At 45.6% G+C, this 27,060-nt stretch overlaps 1 protein-coding gene and 1 long non-coding RNA gene across 2 annotated transcripts in view; one reads left to right on the top strand and one right to left on the bottom strand.

Moving 5' to 3' along the window:
- The window catches only part of LRIG3 (leucine rich repeats and immunoglobulin like domains 3), a 50,771-nt gene extending 33,846 nt beyond the window's left edge, over window positions 1-16,925 (bottom strand). The window contains exons 1-3 of the mRNA XM_084760419.1: window positions 16,395-16,925; window positions 10,722-10,793; window positions 10,446-10,520 (exon numbers count right to left, since the gene is read on the bottom strand). Of these exons, the coding sequence (XP_084616545.1) occupies window positions 10,446-10,520; window positions 10,722-10,793; window positions 16,395-16,630 (383 nt within the window). The 5' untranslated portion in view covers window positions 16,631-16,925. The remainder of the gene's footprint in view (window positions 1-10,445; window positions 10,521-10,721; window positions 10,794-16,394) is intronic.
- Window positions 16,926-17,640: 715 nt separating this feature from the next.
- Window positions 17,641-18,859, top strand: LOC311584902. Its single transcript, XR_014775031.1, has 3 exons — window positions 17,641-18,199; window positions 18,405-18,534; window positions 18,754-18,859. It is a non-coding gene; the product is annotated as an uncharacterized lncRNA (long non-coding RNA).
- The last annotated feature ends 8,201 nt before the right edge of the window (window positions 18,860-27,060 follow it).

The following is a 27,060-nucleotide window of genomic DNA, read 5'->3' as shown; positions in this document are numbered from 1 at the left end:
GACTTTGTTTTGTCTGTCTTGGCAGAACGAGCCTCCCTTGGCATAGAGATGCTTCCTGGTAGAAACTGTCTCAGTGCCTCGCAGTGGGGAGGAGTCGGCAGAGATTCTGGTAGGACAAACTCAAGGCAATGGAAGAGGATTTTAGGGTCTTCAGGAAAGACCACTGGGGAAAGACTGTCCAATAGGTCACTCCTTTCAAATCTAAAACTCTTATTTTGAAGGGAGAAAAAAAATCCCCAAGGTTAAGAGGTAAAAACAAACTTTACCAGATGGAAGGACAGAAAGGCTGTGTGATTATCTAGGAGCGGGCCATCCGTTCTTGTCTCTATCCACCCAGCAAACGCATACCGAGTACTTCCGGCGTACCAAACACTGTCACGCAAGCGTGTCATAATGGATATAAAAATAGAAATGGTATCAGTTTGGGGAGGTTCCACTTTGAAGAGGAAAACAGACACATTTAAAATCACAAATACAACTAGAAGACTCAGACAGATACACTTCAGAATGTTACCGTGGCTGGGTCTCGTGGATCAGGCCTTTCTCCCAGCCTTCAAGAGGCAGAAGCAGACAGACCTCTATGAGTTCTTGGCTAGCATGGTCTACATTTCCAAGACTATGTAGTGAGACCCTCTGTCAAACAAACAAACAAACAAGCAAATCAACCAACTGATCAAACAAACAAAATCCAAAACAAGTGGAGCCTAAGCGGAGGCACAGGAAGAGCAGAGAACAGAGTAATCATGCTATACAGGTAAGACAAACATGAAGAGACCGGGACGGAACAACACGCCTATCCCTGGATCCATAAAAGGACCCCAGAGACTGTCCAGCTTGAAGAAAGGTTGCTAAGCCCTGTGCATCTAGACAAAAATTCCACTTTTGACCGAATGAGCCACATAAAGAACTGAAAGCTCTTAAAAGCCATGACGATGATGAATACGTATTTCAAACTCAGCCATTCTAAGCAGAGAACTGAAAACCCAGTAAGTCTGTATTCTGGGGACAGGCTAGTTAATGAGTAAACACGACCGTAAACTCACAATGTGACAGAGATACATCTCCGTGCATAGCAAATTCGTTTTATGTTCAAGCTGTATACAGACACTTTAAAGTCCAATAAAAGAATACCACGTAAGGTATTAAGATGCTTATGTGTTTATTTTGTGGGACTTTCACTCCATGAACGCAACAGTGTCTGGTTTCCATGCATGGGAGAAGGATAGAGCCTCTAAGCATGCAAGAAGACACTAGCTCATTCATCCATCACTAGGACAGCATGTGCTTGGAGAAGAATTTTGCAGTTAAGTCTGTCAAATTCCATCGTCTCCTCCACAGCCAGATGTGGGAAGGCACCAGGGATGGTTTGTGCCCACTTAACCAAACAAAGCTTGTTGATTCCCCTTAGAGACCTATGTTTCACTTTTGGCTAAAGTTGACCCTCAAGTTTCTTAATTAATATGACAAACTGGTGATTTCTTTTCAAATATTGACTTATGAAGGTTCTGGTTAGGACAAGTATTTGTGCCTTTACCACCTAGTTATAAAATTATTGAGGTACCTTACTACTTGAATTTTTCATAATGCTTGTCTTCCCGTATGCAACTTAATTTCTGAGCTACAAACCTACTAAAACCACCGACACCATATCTAAATGCTACACATTAAGCATGATGACGTCTTCACATACAGTCAGTATCACACAACCCAGCAAGCGCACCTTCAGTGAATCCCAACTAATCCAAGGCTCTGGTTTTGGAATGCATGAGAACTGTGTAATTAATATGGGGTTGTAGTCACTAAATAACAGAGCACATATTTATTTCTCCAGACGTAAGATAGGGTGACATCTCAGCAAAAACATCAAAGGTGGAAATACTTTAAGTTAAAATGCATTTAATAGCAAACATAAACTAATGGCCATCCAAGCTCAGTCTGAGCCTACCTTAAACAGGGTCAAACCTATATTCACCTATAGACAGATAAAACCATTCCCAGAAAGCCCATTTTACAATTAGGTGGCGTCTCATGTAACTTACTGTATATACTGAAAGCAGGAAGCCGGGTCTTTGTAGCGGTACGCTCTTAAAACACTGTTTAGCCTAAATACTGAGGTGGAACTCTATAAATTGATTGTTTTGTTCCACCCCATGCACAGCCCAGAAGCCAACACTTGTGCCATTCCCAGAGATAAACAACCTCCTTATGTGGCTCAAACATACCCGGGGACTCAGAATACAAAATGGCCATAGGATCTGTGGATGGCAGGTATGTCACAACTGTTGGTTTGCAAAGCCACATATGACACTTGATTTTGAGATATAGTCATACAGAGAGACAGACAGACAAGACACACACACACACACACACACACACACACACACACACACACACACGGGGGGGGGGGGGGGGCAGGTTCTGCACTCTATCCAGTCATTCTGCTCCTTACAAAAACAAAAAGTTAAGAGCTTGTCCAAGCTAGCCAATAAGGAAGAACGTCCATCAGTTCATCCTACCAAGTTATCCACATTTTGTCCCTGGGATTAATGTCCTGTCTAGGTAGCAGTGTCTGCATCTGAAGCCTGGGATACCTATAACCCTGCAGCCATCGCCTCTCTCCGATGGGCTTTACCAGGTATCCTTTCCACTGTTCAGAGTCCCGTAGAGCACACATCAAACCCTCTTTTTCTTTGCTCTCTGTCACTTAGCATAGGACTGACTTTGTTATTGGGGTCAAAATTCATCATATAAACACAAATTTAGGCTATAAATGTTGAGTTATTACTGTCTTGTGCTTTGTGTTTTGTTTTGGTTTTTTTGTGGGTTTTTTGTTTGTTTGTTTGTTTGTTTGTTTGTTTGTTTTTTGGCCATTGACAGTAAGCTCGAGTTTTACTGTTAATTCACTCTGAATATAAAATGCACTATCTCTCCCACATTTACTGTTGCCAAGCTAGGTTTTAATTTCCACCTCTTTCCTGTGACCCTCATGTTCAAGACTCTACATTGGCCCCCTGCCCTAGGCCTGTGGCCCTGAGCTAAGCCTGCAGCGCACTGTAACTGCTGCAGCTGTGGCTGCTGGAGCTCCTTGGGCCCTTTCAAGTGTAGAGCGCCATTTGATCCTTTGCCAGAACAGAGGAGATAGATGGTCAGGCATCTCTGACCATTGGTACAGATAAACCAAGGAGAATTAATTAAGTCTGCCTAAGGTCAGACACGCCATTCCTGTAAGCCAGATCCAGGCCTGTGTCCCCAGGTGCAGCCCTAGTCTCTCCTACTCCAGAGGGCTCCAGGTGCCTCTGACACACTCAGATGCTTCAGGAACGCTTTCTACACAAATGGAACCAACCCACGTTGCTATAACATGTGGCCAGTGCTTACTATAGGCTACACACCCTAAACCTGTAAGAGTTTCAAAACTGAAATTTAAAAAAAAAAAAAAAAAAGAGGTCTCTGTGGTGGATAGCTTCAGTCAACTATAGGTGCCCAGGAGGTTAGTGAAGAACAAACACCTCCTGAGGGGAAGACCATCTGAGAGGATGTCTGCAGACAGGGTTAACTGAGGAGGAGAACTTGGCCATGTATGAAGGCATGTACCATGTCATGTGGAACAAAACGGAAACTGCTTGCTGCTCCACCAGGCTCTCCCTGACATGACGGACTCAAACCCCAAAATCTGAGTCATAGGTGAGCCTTCCTTCCTTGCTTCTGGGTAGTCTGTTACAGGGACAAAAGAGACTGGCTATCGCCACTCAAGGCAAAAGTCCCTGACCCCCACACCAAGGACCCACACTCCTGCCACACAGTGCTAGCTTTTGTAGTGTCTCTGTGGCCTACGACCTCACACCAAGGGAAGAGTGTGCCTCCAACACATCTCAGGTACAACAGGCCATTGAAGACGCAATGGACCCCCACATTGCCCACAGTAGGTTAAGAGGCCAGCAGTGGGGAGACGCATGCACCATCAGTCATCCTTCAGCACCTCGGGAATCCAATATGGCTAGGTTTTTTTCAGAGCAAGAATGTTGGGGCATGGCTTGATTATCGCTCGCTGTCTGTGTGACCCACCTTTTGCTTAATAAAAAGCCATCCCACCTGGGCAAGGCAGAGGAGATAGGTGGGGCTAGGAAAGGAAGGAATTCTGGGAAGTAGAAGGACTGCCATGAGGAGAAAGGAGAGAGACCTGAGGAGAAGAGAGGAAGGCCGCCATGGGTTGGCTGGAGGAGAAGCACATGACCGGAGGTGTGGGTGGAGAATGCAGCCCAGATGAAGAACATGAGCAACTATTTGGGATTATGGATGGGAGGTAGCTTGAAAGAAGTTATTGGAAGCAGATGGCATGGGATTGAGGCAGGGATCCCATGCCTGACGCCCTACAATGGAAAGTAGTTTAGAGGATTGATATCTGCCCTGCCCCAGGTTAACTAAGGCTATTTTAAAATATAACAAGTATCTGTGTCTTGATTGATGGCTAGCCAGGCCTACAGATAATATAGATAATACAGATAATTTTATAAAACAATACAAGACAGCTCAGTTTTGTGGGGTGAGTGTGTGTGTGTGTGTGTGTGTGTGTGTGTGTGTGTGTGTGTGTGTGTGTGTGTGTTGCCCAACACCAACACTCTGGGTGACTGACAAAGGCAAAAGAGAAGGAGACCATGGAGTTCCCTCTTGCTGCTTACTCTGTGACAGGCTCTCACTTTAGAGTCATATAATGAATCCTGAGCTACTTAAATTGCTTCTCTTATTCTTTTTAATTTGGTCTTTTTAATTAGTGTTATTGCTGTTGGTATAATTTATTATTATTACTTTACCAAGTGTGCACAGTTGAACACTGTAAATATTTAGCCACAGGTTTAGACTATGTGTATACAAGATCTGTCTGAATTATTCTAGTGCACATGGCTTTCTGTAAATAGCCCCTAATTCATACGCTAATTAAGCTAACCATACACTATATACCGAGCCACAGAAGTCTCCAGATATAGAGCAGAGCGGTGGAAACGAGGTGATTTGATCACTGGGTGACAGCTGGGTGTAAGAGGCAAGGCGCGTGAGGCAGAGCAGGCCGAGATGAGCTCCAGGCTCTAGCATGGACTGTGAGGCCCTCGCTGAACCTCACCTGCTCAGTGAACCCTGCTCTCTCTGCACCCCCCCCCCCCAACTCCTTTACATTTTTATTTGTTTATTGTGGTGAGAGGTGCCACAGCGAGCGACAGTGCACTTATGGAAGCCATAGGATGATTTGTGGCCATCGGTTCTCTCTCTACCACATGGGTTGTGGGAAACGAACTCAAGTCCTCAGGCTTGGCAGCGAGCGAATGCCCCTGATCAACCTCACCGGCCTTCTTTGACCATGCCCACCCCCCTCAGACCTTCTTCCCTACTTTATTTTTCTCTCTAGGACCTGCCCCCCCCTCCTCCCCATTCCCCCATCCCTCTGCCCCCCCCCCACCTTGGACAACTCTTATTGTATTGCCCTTTCCTGCTTCCATGAGAAGGTGAGACATTCCTGCTTTGTGGCAAGGATTTCTGTCTGTTTTGCTCATTGCTGACCTCTGGCCCTTAAGAGAACTACAGCTTGACACATAGTAGGACTCTGTCAATATTGGCCTTTCCCGACCACATCAAAGGTCAGCTGCCTGGGCTCAATGGTCACACCTTTATCAGGAGCAAAGCCACCTTTGCCTTTGAAGTTGGCTTACCTATCGGTGTCGTGTGTTGTCGTCCCCCCCCCCCCCAGGTTCCGTCAGGGGCTGTTTGTGGCCTCTTCCATGAAACAGACTCTCACATATAACATGTCTTCACCACATTCTAGGTGAACGAATCATCTCCCCCCTCCCCCATAGGCCTTCACCTGGTGTGTACTAGACAGATGGCTTTCCTTGCCGACTCTCCACAAATCCTCACAATGACTCTGGAAGGCAGACACAGCTATCATTCTCATTTTAAAGAAGAGAACCCACACAGAAAGATGCACTGGGGGCGGGGCCTCCCGCTGGGGGGGGGGGTAGGGGGCAGTAATGAATCTGGGACCACTTGATTTGAGCTTTGTTTTTTGTTTTTTGTTTTTTTTTTCCTCAGTGAGGCTGAGGATGCCTTGCATACACACCCAGCCAGCCAGCACTCTACTGCTGGCCTATACACTCAGCCTCGAGCTTTGCTTTTAACAACCTTTCTCATGGCACGGCGGCCCACAGACCAGGGCAGTCACCACCTTTCTGTCCTGCAGAAGGGGTAGCTGTCGCCCATCTCTCTACACTGATGCTAGACTGATGTTTTCAAATATTACATTTGGTCATCATACTTTTACAGAGCTCTTTGATGGCTTCTTACTGAAGCTCATGTTTTGAAGCAAAGTTAGGCAGTAGCTATAAAAAACATTGCTGGGAGGTGGGTCAGTCCGTAAAGTGCTAGACAGGAAGACTTTGAGGCTTTCTAGCCAGCCTGTCTAGGTAAATTAGCGAACTCTATGCTCACTGACAGACTCCATCTCAGATGATGATGATGATGATGATGATGATAGAGTTGAGAAAGACACCCAACATTGCCCTCTGGCTTCCACATGCACCTGCACATAAGAACTTGTAAAAAGGTGACTATGCCATCTTGACTGTGATACTGACCTGACTGTTATTTCAGAAATATTTATGTCAGAATTGATCAGAACCCAGAGGACAGATGTGTTACAACAGACGCTCCTGGTCTTGCCCCAACCCACCAATTGGGACTCCTAGGAATGAAGTCACAGCACGTTCATTTTAACTCCAGGGCCACCTCTGACAACTGCTTGACTTAACCCTTTTCATCTCTAGGACACCTGGCAAATGTCTCCAGGTCAGGCAGTACCATTTAAACTACCAGTATCAAGACCAAGACCTGAGCAGCTTTATTTATCCACCATGTTTCACAAACCAAAGTTCCCTAAAGCAGAGGCAAGACGTGGCCATGACTTTTACTTTGAGATGGAATCATCCTGAGAATTATTCCATTTCTAAAAACAAAACAAAACCAATCTAGCCACAGCTACACAATGTTTGAAGAGAGAGAAAAAAATCAAGAAATAAAACACACACACAGAGAGAGAGAGAGAGAGAGAGAGAGAGAGAGAGAGAGAGAGAGAGACAGACAGACACTGGAGAGAGAGCTCACAGGTTAAGAGCACTGGCTGCTCTTCCAAAGGTCCTGAGTTCAATTCCCAGCACCCACATGGTTGCTCATGGCCATCTTTGGTGAGTCTGGTACCCTGTTCTGGTGTGCAAATATTATATGCAGGCAGACTACTATATACATAATGAATAAATAAATCCTTTTTTTTAAAGGCACACACACACACACACACACCATACCTTGCACCAGCAGCATGTCAGTGAGCTCTGAGTGACCTATTCAGGTCTTTCACATACTAAAAGATCCGCTGTCATGTCTGAGATGAACACTGTGAAGAGGATGTTCAGGTCTCTCCAGCCAGCATGCCAGGCCACTCATGTTTTACCAGGCTTCAGAAGAGCCTGTCTGTATTCCTCTTTGGACACAGGATGCCATTTGGCCCAGCTCTTGCCTCCGACAACTACAGTCAGTCATTTCTGAAGCTACTCCAACTGGGCAGGCCCCACGGCACAGAAGGACAGCATGAAGCTGGTGTGTTGAATCTGTGTTCTTACAACGCATACTAAACACAGTGGATATATATGTGTGTATATATATCACAGATATGATTTTATAGATTGTGAGAGCCTTAAATATGTCTTAGCAAGACTCCAACGAAGTTTTTGTTTGTTTGTTTTATATCATATAAATAGCCGGGGGTGAGGGGTGAGGGGTGGGGGTGGGGTTGTTTTCTTCCAAACAATTTAGAATTTTAAAAAAAGCAAAAATCCCTGGTAACAAATGTCAAACAATTTTAGAATGCATTTTAGATATCATGTGAAGGAGCAATCAAAACTGAGTTCCTGTGGTTTAAGACATTCTTTTAAATTTCAGAGATGTATTTAAAAATACTGATATTTAGTGGAGATTACTTTCAAGGGCTTCTCTACAAAGGAAAATGTTCTCTCTACACACTATGATAGAGAAGGCACAGATGCTTTAGAAATGACTACATATTGCAATACTCAGAAGGGCCCTCAGGAGAAAATCAAACCTTTGTAGAAAGAAACTGCCAGAGAGGTAAAATGTTCAAGACCATCCATAGACATTCAAAACTATTTTTCACCCTCCTCTATATTGCATAGCAGGCTCCTCACATAAACCACCACCCACAGGGGTTTCCTAAGCAATTACTGGGCCTCTTGTTATGTGAGAAGAACAAAACAGCGACTGCCCAGATGTACTCTGATGGATGAAAGGGAAAGGAAGTGAGATTATTGAGGCTAATTTGACCCACAGCCTCACTACAGCCAAACACATACTGACACAGCATGTGCAAGACTCATAACGTCTCCTGTGCCGTCCCAGCCTTTAGCTTTCTAGCTACAAGTGATAGCATTCAGAGGTGTGACCACAGCTATTTAGTTCCAAAGGGAATTTCATAACTTCCTTGCGTTGCGCGCTCTCAGGCTTTCGACTCTACTTCAGGCTGCTACCCCACCCTACACAGAGCGAAAACCACAGTGCAGCCCCACAGCCGCCAGGGTTCCAGGCTCCTAAGCATGTTGATAGAATCTGCCAAAACACAGGACAAAGACGACAGGCTAAAGAGAGGTTTTAAAGAGCCCTCTTGGTTAGTCAAAAATAACTCTCGATGCTGCAAGACGCCTTCCACCCAGATGCCAATAAAACATGAAGAAAATAGGTATTAATACTAATATAAAAACTTAAAAAAAAAATCAGTGTTTATTTGACAAATACCAAGAGCCTTTTCTTTCATTCGCCTCTGGTTTTGATCTGTGGAGAAACGACATCCTATCAAATGCCACTTAGTTCTTATTCAGACAGAAGAAAGCAGACACGGCGGCTGCAGGGTGACTCGGCTGACCTGGGCCTTCAGTAAAAACAAACCACTATAAATCACCAGATGTAAGCAATTGGAGAGCGATCACTTTAATTAATTGACCAGCTTGCCTGAAATTTACTGTGTAACTTCAACCCTCCCAACACCCTTACTAGAAAAAAAAAAAAAAGAAAGAAAGGAAAAGAAAAAGAAAGAAAGAAAGAAAGAAACAATGGTGGGCTTTTTATCAAGTTGTTTAAAGGACATGTTTTAACTTTAGAGACAAGTAAAAAATTTAATTACTCAAGATCAAAATGGGATATGGCTTAACTTTAGAAATTAATCCTGAAGCATATGAAATGCTATTTTTAAATACTGCAAGGACAAGATGGTCCCAATACTGATCTCAAATACACGAATATAAACATTATCTGCACTGAAAATACAGGAAAACTGACAGTTTTAATTGTATCCAAAAACTTTGCAGACTAACATTTTGACTTCACTTACTACTTCAGTTACCTAAGTGAACATTTTCAGTTGGAGTTTCTAGCTCTGATTCCCATACCAGGAGCCATACGTACGAGGGAGATAGCTCATGTGAAAGGCAGACACCGCTATTGATCAGACCCTATTCAATTCTCAGCACCTGCATCCAGCAGCTGATGACTGCTCCTCAGGATCCAGTGCCCTCTTCTGGATGCTAAGGGCACCTGTACTCACTCACATGCGCACAAATCCGCATACACACATAGCTAAAACTCAAGACCATGCCTCAGTGGCAAACTGCCAGCTCCCATTAACCTCACACGTAAGTCTGATCATTTTCCACAAACACTGCCATAATATTAGCACCGCCCACAGTTCCCATGACAACCACTGGGCAATGCCAGAATTTAAGTTCTGGTCTACAGAATATAACCAAAAGCTCAAAGTAGTTTCTTTGGATCCTGGATGCCAAGGTAGCAAAGACAGCGGAGTGTAAAGCATGCTTGTTGTAGGATGTTTGAGGGAGTTGTAGTTTAATAGATTGCCTAGGAAGCAAGCTCTGGGTTCCATCCCGGCACCAACACACACACACACACACACACACACACACACACACACACACACACACACGAGACATAGAAGTGAAAGCAAGTTAATCTATCTCGAGATTAGGCCTCTTGGCCTTCTTTATTACGCCGTGGGAAGGGTATTCATATAAAGAACTACATGCTAGTCCATATAGACCAGTGACTCTCAACCTTCCTAATGTTGCAACCCTTGATACAGTTCCTCATGTTGTGGTGACCCCAAGCCATAAAATTATATCTCATTGCTACTTTATAACTGTAATTTTGCTACTGTTATGAATCGAAAGTAATTATCTGACATGTGACACCACCACCCCAGCCCCCCACCCCACCTCCCCCCCACCCCAAAGGGTTAGAGACCCATAGGTTGAGAACCTGGATATAGCTAGGACCTCTCACTCCTACAAGCATACATGGAACTGATGCTGGTATTCACTTACAAGGACAGTTGTCTAATACTTGCAGAGACTGTCCCCAGGTTTGGAATGGTCTCCAATTCATTGTTGTTCAGCTTCCTGTGAATGCCAAAAAGAACAGAAAAGGCTATTTAGGCCATCTGAAATCCGAAGACACGGAAACACTGTGCATTATTTAAAGGCATCACTCAAGTTCAAAGTCTAAAGGAAGTTCTTATAATCCAAAGGCTCATCCTGGGAAATGGTCCCAAGGGGGACAAATTTTATGCAACCCTCCCAAGGGAAATAAGTAGGACTCACACTTCTCGGAGGCTTCGAAGGTGGCTCAGAGAACTCGTCTGGATAAAAGATAATCTGTTGTGACTAAGGTCCCTGTAAGAAAACAAAAGTAATGTTACAAGTAGTTTCTTAAATGTCACTAATATTACTTAATGACCTACTAGGTAGAGCAGGGGGTTTGAATTCTCGCCCCCCCCCTCAACACCAGTGACAAGCAAAGAAATAATTGGACCATTCTGTCCAAAAACTAAATGGCAACAAATGCCAAACTCACAACGACAAACTCTGAGGACAAAGTTGGTTTAAGAGGCTGGCAGACTCAAATACTTGAAGCCCACAAGCATTTTAAGAGATGTTTTTTGGCACATGGTGAACAGATCTTTGTGAACTGCAGTTTGCTTCACCCCCTCATCTCCCCACTCCCAACTTGATACAGTGACATCATAGACTATGAAAAGTGTCTAATTAGGCAGGTTACTGAAACAAGGACTCCGAAGAAACAGTTTATTATCACAAAATTAAGTACCAATGTCCTTACTGTGCAAAGAGGACAGGGGTGGACATCCATGGGTATTTATTTGCTAAAAGGCTAGATTCCTAGTATGGTGTGTGTGTGTGTGTGTGTGTGTGTGTGTGTGTGTGTGTGTGTGTGTGTGTGTGTCTGCAAACACATCCCTAAATGTACAGGTTCAAAAGGGTATTTGACAGCCTGAATCTTCTCTCTCAAGAACTCCTTGAATTTCAATATCCAGCAATGTAACACACCATTTAAACCGCACCGACCATCTAAAAATGCAGGTCAAATGCTACGAGCACCATGTGAACAGATTTTAGACACTAAAAGAAATGTGCTCTTTACTCAAAGGCTCAATCACAGGTTGTTAACAATTCCCTCAGACATCAAAGTGCTAAAAGTAACAAACCCTGGTGGATACAGTGTCCTGGGCTAAGAAGTCTACCCAGCATCAAGATTTGAAATGAGGAACAAAAAAACCAAAACAAAACAAAAATCCAACAACTGTTTCAACACCCTGCCTACATGCAGCCCAACTAGTATAACGGAGATGAAATGGGCAAAATCGCCACCAGTAACCAGGCTCAAGCACAGTGTAGCTGGAAGCTCCCCCCTGCAAGAGGCAAGCTGATCCCTAAGTTAAATTTTCAGTGTTTAAAAGGAAGGTTTTTAAGTAACCGATGTCAGCTGCTGACAAGCATCAGCCATGTTATACACAGCAGAATGTGCTCCCCCCAAACAACAGAAAAACAGAAGTCACACCCAGAGAAAGTGTTGCTTCTTGCTTAACTGGCAATTCAAAATTAAAGATACTGTCATTTCTCCGAGCTTTAAGCTCCGGTGGTGTCTGAATTTCACCTTAAAACAAAATTAAAAAGGACTTGCAAAGATTTTATTCAAGCTCTGTTTACCTAAAGACCTACCAGACAGTAACAGACACGAGTAGGTTTGTCCTGGTAGAGTTATAGCATGAGGGGGGGGGGGCGGAATCTGGCTCAGTTTTAAACTATAAAAATCCTGCAATTACAACCACTGCTGTGCATGCTCACCACGCTGGCTGGAGCCAGACACTTTCCCTCACAGGCCAGCCTAAGTCCATCTGGAGTTCATCAAGGAAGCTGTGAGCCCAACAACTCACGTTTAGCAGGCGAACTAAACCTGTGTGCTTTAGCACCCCCAGACAGTCACAGATTGCCCTTAAAACACAACCAAAAGGGAATCCTCCACCTGGGACTTTAGCCTCACTCTACAGACAGCCATTTGGACCTACTTAACTGAAGAATGCTGAGCCTGCCCCCAGCCTACCATTGTTTCCTGTGTTTGAAAGCACAGGGGGGTGGGGGGGGGAGGGCGGCAATCTGGTATTTACATTTAATGCAGTCTATTTTCTTTTAAATTAAAAGAAAGAAAAGAAGAGCTAAGAACTGCTCTCTGCACACTGGAAGGATTATTTCACTGGGAGATCTTGGGAGAAATGAGATCTGAGTGCTCAAAGTTTTCCACCAGTCATGGTATGAGATTCCCCCCAACAAAAGACGTTAAACAGGGACTGGGCCTTCAGCCCGGTGCACATTGAGGGGACACTGATTTCATGGTCCTCCAGCAGGAGCTGGCAGCCGTACATATTTCAGTTGTTACAAATGCTTCCATCCTGAGCTTTGTATACTATTAAAAACCACATTCTATGTGGGAAGGGAAAAACAAAACAAAACAAAACACTTTTTACTTCTGAAGTGACTTTGACTGCTAAATACTTAAAGCCATGGGACTTTTAATTCACTTAAATTTAGATTTTAAAGTAATACACATTTCAGAAATAATTACCTTCCTTTTAGAAGGTGCCTCATATTCCTGCATCTTCCCTATATTGTCCTTATGGCTGAGAGATACACTGACATGGCTGCCATGAGCCCAGCACAGAAACCACTCCATAGGCAGGGCAGGTTCACCATTATCTTAAGGTCCATGAAAGAATAGCTTCCCCCCCAGGAAGCTGCTTTAAAAGATTCGGTGTGATGAAGTGGGCAGATGGGAAAGGTGGTGAGATGCTAACTATTTATCCAGAAAGCCACCAGGCAAAGGCTTGGGGGGAAAAAAAAAAGCAAGCCCCCTGTATATGGTAGAGTCACCCTGAGTTTTATCAAGCCAATGAGCATATGTGAAAATTATCGAATTTTACCACATTTGGTTCTGGCCATCATTTTCTTCTTTTTAAGCATTTGGAAATCTGACTTCCATCTCAAATCTGAAAACACAAATACGGCGTAGCTTCTTAATCAATCCCATGGGGGCCTGCCAAGCTGCTAACTCAGCAGAAATATGGAAAGCCGAAAAAACAAAAAGGCAGGCTGTAGCTGTTTTAAAACCCTGACTCGTAAATCAGCCTGCTATGCTCGAGTTTTGGTCTGGAAAATATAGAGAAACAGCTGTGGAAACCATAAGGGGGACTGTTCCTTTCCCACCGCCCCACCCCCTACCCCCAACCCCCCCCCATGGTACTCTGTCCCCAAAGATTCACAACAGGCCAACACCAACACAGTCACACCAGCACAAGGCACCTTCTCGGACTTTCGCCTCAGCCCTGTGAAGAGCAGCTCAAACGCTTCTGTGATAAGATAAATCATCTGAAGTTCCAGCTAGAATTTAATAACACTTGAGGTTCCCGTTGGCATCAAACAACGTCCCCCCCCCCGCCTGATTTGGCTAACAAGCCCCCCTCTTTAGCTTCAGAGCTCTGGAGACAGGCACAGGGCTCTTTGAGTGAGCTTTCAGCAGTTACTTTTTTTTTTTTTTTAACAGCCACTTTCATTAAAGAACTGCAGGTTCCTTCTGAAAGCGGAAACAAGTATGGCATTATTATTGTTTAGCCCAACTATTTAGCTTTCCATACAAGGCGCTCCCGTGGCAATAAAGACAAACTGAATAGACAGGGAGACACACACACACACACACACACACACACACACACACACACACAGGCAGCACCACAGACATTCCTAACTTGCAAATTCAACAAAGGAAACAAAAGACACACAGCATACTTTCCTCAACTTTCTCATTAAACTACCCCAAAGACAAACTTTAGCTCTGTTTAATGAGTCAAGGAAAGGAGAGCCGCGGTGAACACCACACATTTGCTACTCACCCCCTGATCTTGGAGGCATCTACTTAAGAGCTTTTGTAATTATGTAAGGTTTATCTAGCAGCAACTCACACCTCCTCTTGCAGTACCTCAAATAACAGGGGGTGGGGAGCAATTGCATGTTTTTTTTTCTGTTTTTTTTTCTTTTTCTCTTCTCTGAGGTGGGGGAACAGGCCTCTAGATCTTTGAGCACAAACAAAGGAAACATTGACAATAAAAGAACTTAAGACCACATGTTTTTGGTGACACCTACAAAGATGGTCAGAAGCCACACAAGTACAAGAATGGAGAAGCTGTTTGATGAGCAATCACAGCGGGGCTTCTGACAACCGACCGGGCGCTTATTTATACAAGTGGGATAGATTTTCACATCCGTCTAAGGAATGTAGACTTGTATTGAGACAATTTACTACTGGCGGAAATGTAATTAAGGACTGTGCTAACCAAATAAACTGTAATTTGTTTTTAGTGTGCCACCAAATTAATCTGCAAAACAAAATCCTAATTAAGTCAGCTCCCTTTAAGAAAGTTTAAATAGGTATTGAATTCCCCCTTTTGATTCGACGCAACCTCCGATCAAGGTCCACACAAGTTTTCTGAGCTCCATCTAAGTAAGATCCGTGGGTCTTGACAATAGCACGATACTGTGCTCTGACAGCGTTCAATGAGCCACCTGTCACGGAGAAACTGCCACATAAAGTTAGCCTTACTAAGCGTTTAAAGGCACTCCAGGGGACCACAGTCTTGGTTTCCTCTCCCATCCCTATATTATCCATAGGCGTTCACCTCTAGGCACTCACGTGTTCAGTTCCATATGTTGTCAATGGAGCCATTCTGCTTTCACGGATGCAGCAGCGTGACCCCCGTCCCCCAGGAGGCAATTGAACGGAATTAGCCACAACTAATTGAAAGTCTTGCTTTAGGCTCAAGTCTTTATCTCCCCCTTCGCGAGTAATAAAAGCTGCTACATCAGGCATTCCCATAAGCAGCCATTAAATATCAATCCAATTCTCGTTAATTCTATTTCCTTATTAAACCGCCTTTCAAAACGAGCGTGTTGTTTGGTGGTCAACAGTTTATAACTGATTAAGGAATTTAGGTTGGGATCCTGGTTCAAAAGGGCGATTTCTTAAGCCGCCTGAAAAAAAAAGTTTCAGCCACTATTGTGAAGACCTATGATTGTTTAAGAGCTGAGAATTTCTGCTAGGCCCAAACTTAACAATCTTAAGTATGAAGTGCAATTTGATTTCTTTTAAACGGAACAACTAATTTAAAACACACACACACACACACACACACACACACACACACACACACACAACATTTGCTCCTTTGTTTATGGCTTAAACACCCCTCCAATTTTCACAAAATTAGGAGTTGGGAAAGAATAGAGAGAGTTGACACTTGTAAGGACTCCCATTTCCAAGTAAATTACATTTTCTTCCGTGTTCTTCCACACAGTTGGCAGTAGCTTCGGGTTTTCAGACTCCCCAGCTAAAATTTTGCCAAACAGTACCCAGCGCTGGGCACTACAGATCTCGGTTCTGAGAACCTACTTCCTCCTTCGCGTATCTGCCGGATCAGCCTTCGCACCCAAACCTCTCACCCGAACCAAGACGCATTACAAAGTGGCCCCGGGAAGGAGGCTAGTAGTCCGCTAAAGTGAAATTAAGCACAGGGGCTGGGGGGAGGGGGGTGTCGGTGCACTATAGCTTGAGCAAGGGGTTCTAAGTGAAAAGCACGCATGCAATGGCCGTCTGGGGACAAGCAGAGACCATAACCACTGAGAAGCTACAGTTGGGCCAGATTCTACATAAAGTAAGAAGAAAAGCTGCAAAGTCCAGAGTCTCACAGACCGTCTCCTGCGGCGAGCCAAGCGCCCACCTGCGCGGAGGAAGAGGGAGACAGAGTTGCCCCACAAGGCTCCACTTCTGGCCTGGGCGCCGTACACTGCGCCCTAAGCCCCGTGGGCGCTTCTCCTCGCGCAAGCCTCGCCCGCCGTTCCCCTCCACCCCACCGGAATGATACTGATACTCACAGCCGTGCGACCCAGGCCGGGAGAGGATCGGGAAGGCGAACCAGCCGGCGGCGGCTGCAATCTAGCAGGTCCCCGAGGCAGTGGCAGGCGGCTGGGCACGGGCGCCGAGCAGATTCCTCCGAGAGCTGTCCCGGCGCCCCGTGGCCTCCGCGCCCCGCCGGGTCCGCACGCCCCAACCCCGCGCACAGCAGCAGCCCCAGCGCCGCCGCGGCCACTCGGAGCCCGGGAGCACCCATCGCCGCGCGCCCCGCCGCCTCCGACTCGGCCTAGAGCTCCGCTGCCTCGCGCCCCACGACGAGCACCGACTCCCAGACGAGGCTGGACACGCCAATCTCGGCCGCGTGTTCCTCGCCGCTCAGTCCTGGCACCGAAGGCCTCGCATGCCCGCGCGCAGCGGGAGAGCCAGCAGCTAAGGACGGCCAGCAGCGGCGCGGGCAGCCCGAGCGGCGTCCGCGAGCACGATCACCCGCAGAGAAACTTTTCCGCCTGCGGCGGGCGGCGGAGCGCGAAGTCCAGGCGCGGTGGAGCGGCGAGGCGGAGCGCGGAGGCGGGCGCGCGCCCATTGGCCCGCCTGGCGCCCGCGGCCACGTGACAATAACAAGGCTCCAGCCCGGGGGCCGGCGCCCAGGAGAAAGTGGAGCTGAGATTGTAGGAAATTCCGAGTTACATTTTCCAGAGTCTGCAGCCAGAAGTCTCCGCTATGTCCTGAGAACCATAGATCAGATGGAAAGGAAGGGCAAGAGCAAGCCAGCGAAGGACTGAGCCGGCTGGTGCTCAAAGCCAGCTCAAAGTTACTGGGAGCGAGGATGGGGGGGACGAAAATTTAGGGAGTTCAGTTTTGGTGTTCCGAGGCCTTTCGATTGCAAGCGAGGGAACTTGTAGATTATTATTCGCGGATGAAACTGTGGCTTTGATGAAAAGTTTTAATATCCGTGCCAGTGGGGTTTCTTATGACTCTAAGTTGGATATAAAATGTATATGGATGGTATATGTATATGATGTAATTCATATAGCCTGGAAGCCCAGCACTGGAAGACAGAGTGAGGTAGGCGGCTCTATGAGTTTCAGGACAGCACAGTGAGACTGTCTCAAATGTATGTATGCGTGTGTGTGTGTGTGTGTGTGTATGGAAGGATGGACAGACAGACAAGATAGACAGACATGACTTTTGAGTATGGTAGCTTGGTTTTTACAGTGGGTGGAGTCAGAGGGAACCGATCTTTTAATAAACCCAGGTTGGCAATCAGATTCCAAGCAACAGCTAAGAGTAATAAAAGCAGTCAATAATACCTAGTGAGACCTTGAAAGAAAGACAAAATCGCACGTACCTTGTTCTTCTACCTGGCTTTTGGGTGACTATAGATCTTGCCTGTCTGTGGGGTATACTGAGGGAGGAGATAGATTCAAACTTCAAGACGACTCCCAGTGATGTCTGTCTGGACTTTCTCTGCAGGTAACCCCGGGCAGCAAGGTGTTAGAAATAGGGACCTCAAAGATGCCCTGCTGACCCCTCCTTGGAGGGAAAATGGGCCCAAAGGAGATACATAGTATTTTGTGGGGCGGCATAAACTAATTTTTTTAAGGCCGCATTTCTATAGGCTGCTTGGTGCATGGCGTCCGCCCACGCATGCCTGTGGCTGGGGCTGCGTGACAAGCTAGACGGTGTGGAATGAGATAGCTAGCGGACTTGAGACTTTAAACCCCACGCTTAAGCGATTCCCACTGTAGCCAATCACCTGTGGAAGCGCTGCCATTCCTGGGGGAAAGGGGAGCTTTGAAGTTGAAGTTGGCAGAGCCTAGCTCAGGTAAGCTGTCCCCTCCCTCCCTTTCAGTCTGCCAGTAGCTCCACCACGTTTTAGAACAATGGACAAGACATAGTTATAATTATGGGTCCTCGGTTTTGAATTGTGATTCTTTAGTCAGGCTATGGATTTTTTCAAGTGAGTTTTGCTCAGCTAATTCACATAAGGAAACCAGGTTTGCTGCTCTGACTTTTTTTTTTTTTTAAAGAAGAGGGACGTCGGTACACGCGTGCTCATGATGTTATGTGACAGGAGTGAGTGCCCTGACTTGCTCCTGAGATGGCAGAGATGATCAGAAGTCGGCTGTCGTTTTCGTCAACGCTGAGCTCACTTTCACCGTGCGCACTCAATTTCACTTTCTTCATGAATTAAGTTTACACTTATGTGCTTATATTTACATCACCCTGACTTCCACTTGAGACCTTTCTCCTAAACACACACACACACACAACAACAACAACAACAACAACAACACATTCAAATATGATGTCTATAATCATGTTTTAGCATCCTTGAACCTCACTCATTTTCATCCTGTGTTCACTGTCTCCAAGAAGGATGCTTCTTCACTCCATCCGGCTGAAAACCCCAGACCCTAGAGAGTCAACCTGCATCCTGAGCACCAACTCCAATAACCAACCAGCACGTTCTGCTGAAGCCAACCTAGAGTGTGAGTCCCTTGTCACCATCTCCTTGGACAGACATTGTGCAAACTCATCCTCCATTCACTCCTGCTTAGGTCACCCTCATCCTTCCTATCTGGTGCTCCAGTGCTCTCCTCACACAGAGTGCTCCAGGAAGCTCACACCCGGGCCCATGATCCCTCAGCCCACTTCCTCTCGTGGGTTGCATGGTCTTGGAAGTAGAGTTTGGAATTCTGCATTTGGCCCCTGATGACCTCTTTAATTCCCTGTACCCCACCCCACCCCATAACCTACAGACTCCCACAATTCACTGCAGAGCTGTGTATTTTGCTCCTTCCACTTTCTGCTCCTTCGCTGTCCAGGTCATTTTGTTCCCCCCTCAGCCTGGTTCATTTACACCCCTGCTCTAGTGATTCCTCCTAAACAGGCTTCTCTAAGCCCCGCTTAACTCTCCCCACAGTGCGCTACTGGCTTGAGTTTCTTAATCAGCCAGGTTTTTGTTGGGTTTTTGTTTTTTGCTTTTAAACCAGGCTTTCCTCTGTCAGGTCCTTGAATAGTCCCTGTCACCCTCTGTCCTCTCTGTAATGCCTCCTGAGTGTGGCCTACGCCTCCACTGGATACCACCAGCTCTTTACTCTTACAGCCCTCTCTATGTGTGGGCCCCCAACAGTTAGGGCCAATCCTCAGTAGGTCCAGGCCTACTGGTGTGTCTTTATAATGGCGAATTAAATTAAGCATTGTCAACCAGATAAAGATGAGCACTTCAGGATGAGACACACTCATGAGAATTGGGAGCGTGGGAAACGCCCTTTAGAGGTAGCCACCAAAGAAGCTGTGTTATCAAGTGAGATTAGGGGAACACAGCACAACAGAAGAACAGGCTATTAGTTCACTGTGTGCTCCCGTAACAGGACACCTGGTGCTGGGACAATCAGAACAAGTAAGGTTGGCGAGTGCAAGACTAGGGGTACACACCTGATGAGGACCTTCCTGCTGCACCATCCCATGGAAGAAGGCATGCAAGAGAGGAAAAGGGAGAGAAGAGAGGATGTGAGAAAGGCAGTGTTCATCCTTTATATCAGGAACCTGCTGTGGCCCGAGTGTCACGAAGCCATTCATGAAGCCAGAGCCTGCCTTGCTGATGCCGTCAAAGTCAATAGCATTGGCTTTGGGGCTGAGCCCACTGGACATGAACACAGAGAGTCACTCCACCTACGGGGAGGGCAATTCTGGATCTCTAGGAAAAGTCTCACACAGATTTGTTTCGTGGGCCTACATAAGATCCTGTTGTGCTTGGAAGTGGTCGGTGGGAACCCAGCAATGGCGGCGGCAGTGGCGGCTGTGGTAGCAGCAGCAGCAGCAGCAGGAAAGTCACATGACCACTGAGAGTAGAAGACTTAGCATGGAAAAGATTTGGAATATTGCCCATCTCAGTATGTCCTTTAACCATACAATCAGTACAAAGTGCAGCTATCCTACATAGAAATGTAAAGAGAGTGGTTTCTTTTTACAAACTCCCTGATGCCTTCATCAAGCAAAGGCCAGAGAGAAGTTCTACTGGGTATATTACATATCTGTCTAGGGTGACAGGGACCAAAGAATGATTTGAAGCTCCCTGTTGGCATCTTTATTTAGTCTATTTTATTTGAGTTTCTTATACCTCTACCTACCTTCACCCTAATTCCTTCTAACACCCCAACACCAGGTAGGAGAGAAAGGTTAGTGGGGAGAAGGGGGTGGATGTCTCTTTAGCTACTTCCTGCTGGTTAGGGTCATCTGGTTCCTTGGGGCAAGTCCGATTTTCATTTCAGGATACTGCCAACTTCTTGTCAAACTCCATCTACAGCAAGCAGGAGCCACATGGGGGAAGCAGCAGCCACCTTCTTTCGTGGAGTCACCAGTCTCTTTCCAGGCTCAGGCGTTTATTCCCTTTCCAGAGTCCTCAGAATTAAACTATCTTCCCCTGGCAAAGATCTTGCCCCTCTCAGAGACCGCAGAAGGCAAATAGTCTGCTGCTGTGGACAGTCTTAAGCAGACCCATATCCCACACCTGGGATTAAAACAAAAACTTGTTTATATAACATAACTGAGTTTTTAAAGACACCAAAACTTCCACTCGTGTTCCCCACAACTCTGTATGTATTCCTTTAGATCTTGTAGGAAATAAAGCAGAAAGAGAAGTCCCAGGAAAGGGATAAAGAAATGCACCGTGTTTGGTTTTTTTGTTCTTGTTTTTTAAAAATGTTTGCCAATGTCCATGTTAGAACATCTGTTCCTAACATGATAAGGGTGAAAGGGAACCCCAAGGAGCAGTTATGTCACAGAGGCTTGGCTTTTCTAAGGAGGCTGGCAGTGCTGCCACCACAGTGGAATGCATTTCCTGCTCTGGTAAAGTTGAGTTTGGCCCCTCTTTCTCTCTCTTCCTCTCCTGTGCTCTTTGCTTTCTGCCTTCTGCTATGGGGTGGGTGATACAACAGAAAGTCCCTCCAGATATGGGTGCCTTGACCTTGGACTTTTCAGCCTCAAGCACTGTAAAAGATGCATCTTTTGTTCTTTATAAATTAATAAGTCAACCGGGGGTGGTGGCACACACCTTTAATCCCAGCACTCGGGAGGCAGAGGCAGAGGCAGGTGGATCCCTGTGAGTTCAAGGACAGCCTGGTCTGCAAAGTGAGTCTAGGACAACCAAGGATACACAGAGAAACCCTGTCTCGAAAAACCAAAAAAGGAAAATAATAAATAAATAAACAAATAAATAAACTACTAAGTCTTGGGGATTCTGTTACAGTGGCAAAACAAAACAAACAAACAAACAAAACTAAGAATTCTGTCAATTTCCCAGAATTTGTTAGTAAACCACAGAGATTCTTGAAACAGGCTTAGTGAATTGCTTGCTTTCCCTCTCTGATCTGTGCATACTACACCTGTGGCTGACTGAGTTGTTGGGGCTAAGCCCTAATCAATAGAGTATCGTAGTATGAGGTAATCATAAGGGCTCATTTTGACTGAGAGTCACTTAACACTTCAATTAAAATGAGATGGCCTATTCGGTTTCTTCTTCCTCCTGAGAGTCACAGGTACTTAAGAGTGAAAATTGACTTCCTGGTGGAAAATGCCTAAGTCACAGCAGTTTCTCACTTGTTACTTTTTCTCTGGTGAATGGTAAGTCCTGACTCTTTTCCAAAATGCCTGCTATTGCTTATTTTGTGGTGAGTACATTCCAGACCCAGTGCTTTACTAGGGTGGGTTTTGTTGTTGTTTTATTGTTGTTGTTGTTTTTCTTTTGCCCCTGGCAAGTGTGTGATTTGCTTTGCAAGCTCATTGCACACTAGCTCCCTTCCCCCCCTCCCCCCACCCCATCCCCCACCCCACACTCTGCTGGCAAGTGAGAGACTTTCTTATCTTGAGTGCTGGCAAGGCCAATGACTCAGAGATAAGAAGTAATAGAGGTGCTAGGTTGTCGGTTTTAACATCCAAGGACAAGACTGAAGCTGAATGGCTCCCCGTCCTTGCCTTATCATCACAGTGAACGACGCGGTTTGTGTACCTGTGAACTGTGAAAAGGGGGGAAAGATAAGGCAATGGAGAAAGAAAAGTGCAAAAGTCCCCGCCAGGTGTTGCCAGAAGGAAACGCACCCGCGCCCTGTAACCTAACCTGAGCATTAGGGCATTAGAGCAGATTTTGATCACCCTCTTCCCTCACACCCAGGCATACACAGAATGCAGTTTCTAACACAAAGCAGAGTCTTGCTCTACAAATATCTGTGCCTAGAAAGAGATGGCCATCCATCCGTCCCCCCCCCCCCCCCGCTTGGCCAACACTCTGGTATTACTTGAATTAAAAGCAAACACTGTTATCTGAGCTTTGACTTAGCCACAGATTAAATACATGCCGCTTTACGTTTGTAACCCTCTGAAGGAGACTCATACTGGTGGATAGAAGTGGATACCCAGGAAATGAACCAGGTGCTGCTGCCCTGCTGCTCCTGGGTGTCTGCATTAACAAACTCAGCCCCCCATCCCTAAACAAGAAGACACACACTAGCACACTGTCAGTGTGACTGAGTATTTGAAAACAGAAAACAAAAGACTTTATAAACCATTTTAGCTAAAGGTCTTACGAAACATCTATGGCTCTTAGACGGCTAATACAAAAGATTCCCATTGAGATATTACTGGCTGGAGGGTGAAGCCGCTGGAGGAAGCTGGCTATCTCAAAGCTCGCCCAGCACACCTGTCTGCTGCAAGCAAGGTCCTTGCACTTACTTCCGTCAGACTTGAGTGGCTTTGGGGGTTGCGGGGGCGGGGGGGGGGCATTCACCTTTTCAGTTCCCAGAAATGAATCCCGACCGCTGTTTTCTGTCATTTGAGCTTTTCTGTTCCCACCCCCAACTCCCAGAGGAAAACTGAAGTGTTGAGGCAGCAGTACTTTAAAATCTTTTCTACGCGGTTTAAAGAACTGCAGTCATTTCTAACAGGGTCTCATAAGCAGTACTCGTTTTATTTTCTGACTCACTCCTCGGGACATGGAATAGTTCTTTTCAGCTTTTATGTTTTACAGACGTGCAAACGTGCCAGTGAGAGTCCTTTGCAGCACCTCACACATTAGCAGTCAGCATTTGCAAACTCCCACAATTCATTATCGCCACTATTTGTCCTGCAGTGCTGGGGACTGGGCGGAGGGTGTCACGTGTGCAGTACAGGTGCTCTGTCACTGAACTATCTCCCTAGTGTTGTCTATTGAGTCTTGAGCCAGCGTCTTACTAAGTTTCCCAGGCAGGGCCCAAAGTTTTGATCCTCCTGCCTCAGCATTCTAGTGCAGGGAATTCAGATATTTACCACCATGCCTGGCTTCTTAATAGTCTCCAAATGTCTAGTGGGTAGTAAAGCATTTATTTCCTACAGCCTCGACACAGGGTACCCTCCTATGGTAGGGTAGGGAGACCATGGTATGGGACACTAAGACCACACCCTTTCACTGTAGAGTTGGAAGAAGTGGGTTTCCAATGTCTCCCTTAGGGCTGCAAAGAGGATCACCTGCAGCCTGCGGGCAACAGGCGGAGCATTGCAAATGTTGTCCCGCTTGCTTCCCATCTTTCTGACACGATTAACGGTGGGGAGGTTGGTAGGTACAGATAGATGCGTGCCTCATCGCTTTAGAGCCTGGTCTGTGAAGGGTGCCGGTTGATGCCCTCGCCTCGGTATCAGAACAAGGCTCAAGGTCTACTGGAGGACAGACCTGTCTTCCAAATGGTTTCTTCCACTGTGTGAGCGCACCACAGCTCTAGAAGTGATGCTGGCGTGTCAGGATAGCTTAACTAACCATCCCTGCTCCGACGTGAACCTTGGCTAGGCACCTGGGCAGTGTTATTAGAGTTAGAAAAACAACAACAACAACAACAACAACAACAACGCTAAAAGCGGATACTTCCCTTTCTGTATAATTTTGTTGTGGCCTTACACTTAGGAAACTGGTCCAAGAAGCCCAGAGCTATGATAATAGTGCTAGAGTCATACTCCAACTGTTGAGAGTCTTACATGTTGTAACGGCATTGCTTTTCCTTCGGTTTAGGGATCAGTGCTAATCTTTGTACTTTCTGACTCTTGTACATATAAAGAGAGGTCGTGAAACAAACAAGAGTCTCAAATTGGCTCAGTTTCCCAATCAGCATTTGTTTGAGGCTGTCCTTCAAGCTGTTGCCTCAGAAACATCCAAGAGGCTTCCCTTAATTGGGAGACTCTCCCTAATTAATTGATAATTAAGCGATATTAGGAGTTAATTGTTGCTCAAATTCAAGCCGAGGGCTGGGAGTATGGCTCAGTGTTTTGGCACATGTTTAGCATGCATGAGGCCTTAGGTTCAATCCTAGTCCTGTAAAACAGCCAACCCTGGCATCCGGTAACCAGCACCATTAAAAAAAGGAATCAGTTACCTGATTCAATTTGTACTGCTAACATTTTTGTTTTTTTCTCTATACTTAAATTATTTGGTACCACGACAAATGTTTGCTACAATATACAATACAGTCATGACATTGAGACTTCTAGAGTTTTTTAAGATTTATTTATTTATTTATTTAATATATATGGATACTTCGTCTTCATTACGTCTACACATCAGAAAATGGCATCAGACAGTTGTGAGCTGCCATGTGGGCGCTGGGAACTGAACTCGGGACCTTTGAAAGAGCAGTGAATGCTCTTAGCCAGTGAGCCATCTGTCCAGCCCCAGAGCCTTCTAGAATTCTAATACACCCAGATATACATGTTCTAATCCTATAAGAGAAAGTACTAGAGACACACCCACACTGGGTTAAAGGTCGTAAATTTATTTTTATTGTCTAATATTATGGGTTCTCCTGTATGATTCCAATCTATGTGCCGAAGGACTTCATATGAAAGTATATTGAATTTTTCAGATGTTTTAAAAAATGCGCTATTAAAAGTAAAGCTTATTTGAGCATTTTGTCCTGGCATATAAATTATGTGGTTTGGATAGCTGTAGTGGTAGGATTAAATTCAGGGTTTTACTCGGCTAAAAATATGTTCTACCAATGCCACACTACTCAAGTCCCAGTGAGCCTGTTTTTAAAAGCCAGGGGACCCTTTCCCAACTTGAATTTGAAAGAGATATTTATTTGTAGTGATGAAAGTATACTGTGGGAAATTAAATGAGATGTGAGTGATTAATTAGATCAAACGCCCATGGCACTGTCCCCAAAGATTTCAAGAGCATTGGTAGGAGCGGGTGTTTCCCTGATGTCTGCGATGACCGACGCTTAGGAACCACCAAGGCGCTCTGGGTCTCCCTCGCAGGCTTGGATCATTCCTTCTAATGCCAGCGAGAGTACATGAGAGCTGTCTCAAGGTGAGCATGGGAGGCGGGGTCTCCGTTGGGATAATATTATTGTGCGGCTGGGTAAAGATTGTCTTATTGTACTGATTTTCATACTAGCAGAGAGAGGGATTCTGGGAAGAACTCTCAGGCAGGATAGTTGCCAGCCCGGCACTCCAGGACTAACTGACTAAGAACGCAGAGTAACAAGCCACATGGCGGGACATGGAACAGGCCAGTGTCTCGGGTTAGAATACCTGAGCAATGCCCAGCTGTCGTACCTAAGCGAATAATAAATATGATAAATGACCGTTATTGCGGCTACCAAGGCACTTTAAAAAGTTTTTTCCCAGAGGTGTTTAGGAAAACAGCTTTTAATAAAGCCATTCAAATGTAGTCTGTCTGCTTATAAAATGGCTTAACTATCCTAAAGCACTCCATATTTGGTCACTAGGGTTGTATTTTTGAGAGAGGCTTTGTATGTCTGAATGCAAGATTAAGAGTCCTGGACTCCTGAAAACTCCAGTATTTAAAAGGATGAAAGGCTCAGGGCACTGTCTCCCATCAGAAATGCTTACAGGGCTCCCACCAAATAACAGCCCAAAGGGCACAGAGAACACAGGATAAGACTGAGGGTCTTTGCAGCTGACAGCATTTCCAGTGGGCATCTGGGTACTTTTAGCATCAGGTAGGGGAGGTGTCTCAAATCCAAACACCATTTGACTCCTCCCATCTGCTGTGACAAATTCCATGTGTGGAGTTCAGGGACGTGGAAAATCTGAGGCATGGCATCTCCTTTTATGTAATCATAAGGCCTGCCTGCCCCCCACCCTCTCTCTTTCTTTCTTCCTTTCTTTTAATGTTTTTTCAAGACAAGGTTTCTCTGTGTAGCCTTGGTTGTCCTAGACTCACTTTGTAGATCAGGCTGGCTTTGAACTCACAGTGATCTGCCTGCCTCTGCCTCCTGGGTGCTGCGTGCACCACCGCGTGTGGCTCTTAAGGTCTGTTTCTATGGGTGATAATGGTCTCAACTGTGAGCTCATGAAGCTCCTCTGTCTTCACACCCAGCTCCATCAAAGAACGTAGATGAATGCTCAGAAGTAAAGAAAAAACATGCAGGCATTCTATTTTTTTTTTAAATTAATTTATTTATTCACTTTACCCCACTCACCAGCCATTTTATCTTAACTGTAGTAGCCTGGACCAAGTGGGTATTTGTGGGGAAAAGCATATGGAGTGTTACTTTCCAATATGTTCATATGAACAAGGAGAATCCTCTATCATATACTTACTGTATATGGACTGTATATAACAGTATACAACTGTAAGGAAATTGCTGTGTTACAAACTAACTTGTGTCATCAGTCAACACCAAAGTATTGCTA

This window comes from Acomys minous (assembly GCF_964271855.1).
Source record: "Acomys minous genome assembly, chromosome: 15".
Taxonomy (NCBI): domain Eukaryota; kingdom Metazoa; phylum Chordata; class Mammalia; order Rodentia; family Muridae; genus Acomys; species Acomys minous.
This window is presented reverse-complemented; position numbering and strand designations above follow the sequence as displayed.